This window comes from Arachis ipaensis, chromosome B4 (genome assembly GCF_059453495.1).
Source record: "Arachis ipaensis isolate K30076 ecotype BB chromosome B4, ASM5945349v1, whole genome shotgun sequence".
Lineage (NCBI taxonomy): Eukaryota > Viridiplantae > Streptophyta > Magnoliopsida > Fabales > Fabaceae > Arachis > Arachis ipaensis.
Window position 1 is genome coordinate 8,497,176 of NC_142439.1, and position 4,185 is coordinate 8,501,360.

At 37.8% G+C, this 4,185-nt stretch overlaps 1 protein-coding gene across 6 annotated transcripts; it reads right to left on the reverse strand.

The window, feature by feature from the left end:
- Positions 1-387: 387 nt before the first annotated feature.
- Positions 388-3,022, reverse strand: LOC107638738 (SMAD/FHA domain-containing protein). 6 transcript variants are annotated; one of them, XM_016342108.3, is made up of 3 exons: positions 2,862-3,022; positions 1,880-2,541; positions 388-1,481 (listed from the first exon to the last, which is right to left on the reverse strand). In XM_016342108.3, exons 2-3 carry the CDS (start codon positions 2,371-2,373, stop codon positions 656-658), a joined length of 1,320 nt encoding a protein of 439 aa, XP_016197594.1. In that variant the 5' UTR covers positions 2,374-2,541; positions 2,862-3,022; the 3' UTR covers positions 388-655. The 6 variants fall into 6 exon arrangements, with proteins under 6 accessions (XP_016197594.1, XP_016197591.1, XP_016197595.1 ...); XM_016342105.3 differs by having other exon boundaries at positions 1,880-2,548; XM_016342109.3 differs by having other exon boundaries at positions 1,880-2,548; positions 2,901-3,000.
- Between the last annotated feature and the right edge of the window lie 1,163 nt (positions 3,023-4,185).

Sequence of the window (4,185 nt, forward strand, 5' to 3'; positions counted from 1 at the left end):
GAATATAATATACATAAATTATTGCCGATCTTTGAAACTGATTAAATATAGGCGTGATTTTATTGTAAAATTGAAATATCTCACCAGTAACATAATGGTGTCTCATTTTTTTTTCTTTTTGGGTGAAGTAAGAGTATCTAATACTTGACATTTAAGGAAGTAGGCCTTTCCTGACCAAAAAAAAAGGAAGTAGGCCTGCACGTATAGAATCATGTCAATTGTCATGTATTGATTTTGATAATTTCTCATGAGTATTTGGTACTATGTGGTCAAGAAAACCTAAATTGCACTACACAACATCAACATTAGCATTATACTTCTTGATGTTAATTAGATAAAGTTGTTTGAGTAATGTTAATAATATTTTAAGAACCGAATTGATAATAATTAAACTGGTAAAAGAATTTATTATTTGCACAATGGTTCAAAATGTGAGGCTGCACACAAGGATAACATAACATTCAACCATGAACCTGTAATATAGTTACTAGTTAGTGAAGCTTGCAGTGGAAAAACATTAATTATGGATACACTGGAACAGTAACTACACATGACAAAAGAACAATATTTGCAATTTTGCATGCTTATGTCAAAGTCAAACTCAAACAAACCTATGACAATTCTGTTCCATGTTCTGACTGCAGAGGTTCAATAGTCACCCAAACAAATCATCATCATCATCATCATCTCCATCAACACTGCTTGGATTACTTTCTGATTTTCCACTCAATGCATTGCCTTCCCCATCCTCTTTAGCAGGATTAGCTCTTTCGCCGGAACTTGCAGGTGAATATGCCCATGAAGATCCAACCTTCACAGATAAGGATTCGCCATAAAGGTCATCATAAATACCAGTTTTTTGTGGGGCTTTCACCTTCTTTAACACTTCTTGTAATCTATCAGTCACGCCTTTCTGGGATGAATCAGCCTCCTTGGCAGAGGACTGCTCTTTTCCCTTTGGTATTACAGTAATCTGTACAAGAGATTCATATTTACCCACAAGACTTCCTTCTTTAACACCAACAGGGCCAGGTTCTGTTTCTACGTCTGCGCCATCCGAAATTCCAACCACCTCAACTAACTCTCCCCCAACTTGATCCCTGAAGGCAACTCTTGTCTTCCTAATTCTCTTTGCAGCTCTTTCTGACGGGTAATGCTTACTTTGGCTACTTGCTGAGCCACCAGACTCACCTGATTTGGACACTAGATCAGACTTGTTGATACCGTAACGATTTAGAAGTGTATTATAAGCAACAACAGCTTCTTCATCCGATGGGTCAGGAGGTGGGGGGAAATTGATCTCTGTTGGTGGTGGAGGACGAGGGAAAAGCGCTGCTTCGTTCTTTCTCAATATGTACGTTCTTGTCGATGCAGCAAACCGCAATGATTGCCCAACTTCAAGCTCAACCGGTGAATCCTTAGTCAATCGCTCATTTGCAACGAATGTACCATGTGCAGATCCTAAATCAATTACATATACACTGTAACAGAAAAAGAGGTTGTGTCAATGGCAATAGCAACTCATTTGACAAAGGATCTTCAAGCTCAACAGAGTTGATTAAAACCCTAAATGGTGGTAACTAAACACATCCATTTCACCGTCTGTGCCCTCTCCAGGACACAGTTTTCTGCCCATTCAGAAACCCCTTTTCACCGAATCATTAAATCCTAAATTACACGAGAAATATTTAGTTTCATGTCTAAAAAGCATCGAGTTAAGTGGCTCCTGAAATATATTTAATCCATGAAACGGATCATTAACAGAAATTCCATGTTCATGACGTGAATTACCCAGAAAACATACAAGAAACAGCAGTGATAATTACACAGAAGCAGTAAATCCATTATAGAATATTAAAGATGAGAGTAATATGCTAACCTCCCATTTTTGTGAGGAATAACGGCAGCATGCTGACGTGAGACGGACTGATGATCAAGCACAAAATCACAAGTCTGGATTTGCCTCCCGAAAATATGCCTCCGTCGATCCAGATTAATCCGGTCGAGCACCTGGCCATCCTTCAAAACTTCCAGGTAGAAAACCCCTGCTCGCGGCTCAATCGCCCAATCCGGTGGCTGCCACGTCGACTGCCCTCCTCCAACCTGAGTTGACTGCTGAGTCTGCCCTAACAAGGGGGCTGCCTCCACTCCCACACCTTTCTGAGAGGCATGTTGCTGCTGATGCTGTTGGGATTGGTGGACAGAATTTTGATTCTGTTGAGTCCAAGCAGAGGCATGATTGCCAACTACTTTACTTGAGGATTGGCTGCCACCGCCACCGCCACCATTTCTTGAAGTCGCAGAAACAGAGAATGGTTCCAAAGTCTGAGCTTTCTTAAACCTATCAAGACCTGATGATGCTCTTCCATACATCCTCTCTTCAATTAAACTTTGTTGATGAGCTCTCCCGCACTATGAGCTCACAACATAAGTTGCATCACAATGCCGCCATAACATTCATCAAAACTAGCAATGTAACAAAACCATTTAGCTCCACTGAACCACCATGCCACAAAAGCTCTCTATTTTCAGACACAAACCCTAAAAACTTAAAGAAAGAAAAAAAAATCAGAGAATATGAGATTAGGTAAAAGGCAGAATAAATATGACAACATAGGAAATTGTTGAAAATAATTGCATATGATAATCAGAAGGAAATTAGGTAATCAGACATACAAAACCATAATCATTTCATCCTAGGCTAAGGATATAGCAGCAGAATCATGCAGTTAAATTGGGGATGAATCTAGCGCGGGAATAATGATTATGTAATCGTAACAATTGAGAAGCTAAAGGGATTCTAATTTCAAAGTGATAATCGCACTCCGGAGGGAAAATGAAGAGAGACGATTGTTTCATACATTGATTGATTGAGGAAATCGGAAGTTAGAGAATCGAACCGATTAGGGTTTTAGAACGCTGCGTCTTTGAGAAGTGAAAAGAGAGTGTGTGTGACTGTGTGTGTGCGCGAGTGCGATGCGCTGAAAATTTTTAATTTTCTCAATTAAATATTAATGTAATTATTTATTTACAACTTTTCATGTTTTTATTCATGAATGGATTATTACTTATTTATCCCTATATATCTACACGCCTTGACCATCTTGCCCATGACAATCTTATCCTAATAGAATAATCAAAGCTTAGTGATTTCTCATCTCACAAAATGTTTATTGTATTTATTTATTTTTACTTAAACACTAGAATCTTGTTCATTTTAACTAGGAAATTGTACAAGTAATTGAAACATACTTTAAGAATATCTTCGTATCGATTAACCAAAGTTAATTCGACACATGTAATCGAAGATTTTGAAACCAAAGTTTCAGCAATTATGAACAGAAAATTAACTAAACCGGTCAGTTTTGATGAGGTAAAACGTGCGGTCTTTAGTGTTCACCCCCAAAGCACTCCTGGTGATGATAGATTTACGGCTAAATTCTTTCAATTCTACTAGAATTTAGTAGGGAAGGATATTTTTAAAGCTGTCCGCAGTTTCTTTGTCAGTGATAGACTACTAAAGAGCTTCAACAATACACAAATCTGTCTCATTCCTAAGATTCCTGATGCAAAGGATATGGCACAGGTTAGAGCCATCAACCTTTTCTCAGTTGTGTATAAGATTATTTCTAAAGTACTAGTCCATCGGTTACAGAAATTTATGACTTCGCCGATCAGTCCTAATCAAAGTACATTCATTAAGAGTAGATTGATTTCAAACAATGTCCTAGTCGCTCATAAATGTATGCACTATCTAAAGATAAAGAAGAGAGGCCTATCGAGTAAAATTACTGTTAAATTGGATATGAGTAAAGCCTATGATCATGTTGAGTGGCATTTTCTTTGGTTTATTTTGGAGAAATTGGAATTTGAATCTAGGTGGATTGGTTGGATACAGGAGGTGGTAACTACAGTTTCTTACTCTGTCGTTATTGAAGGTCAACCTTTTGGTTTTTTAAACCAAATAGAGGCATCCGTCAAAGAGACCCTCTATCTCTCTACCTTTTTCTTTTCTGTGCAGAAGGATTATCCTTTTTGCTAAACAAGGCAGAGCAAAACGGTCTCATTAAAGATATTCAGATCAACCGAAGATGTCCTACTGTTAATCATTTATTGTTTGCAGATGACTCAATCCTTTTTTGCAAAGCGTCAAAAAATAGTTGTGAAAATATTCTCAGTCTTCTT

Bases quoted from the DNA above. Each gene is read 5' to 3' on its own strand.
- LOC107638738 (XM_016342108.3), bottom strand. From the start codon at position 2,373: ATGTATGGAAGAGCATCATCAGGTCTTGATAGGTTTAAGAAAGCTCAG. The intron at 1,482-1,879 runs GTTAGCATATTA...TTTCTGTTACAG, and splicing joins ATTCCTCACAAAAATGGGAG to TGTATATGTAATTGATTTAG.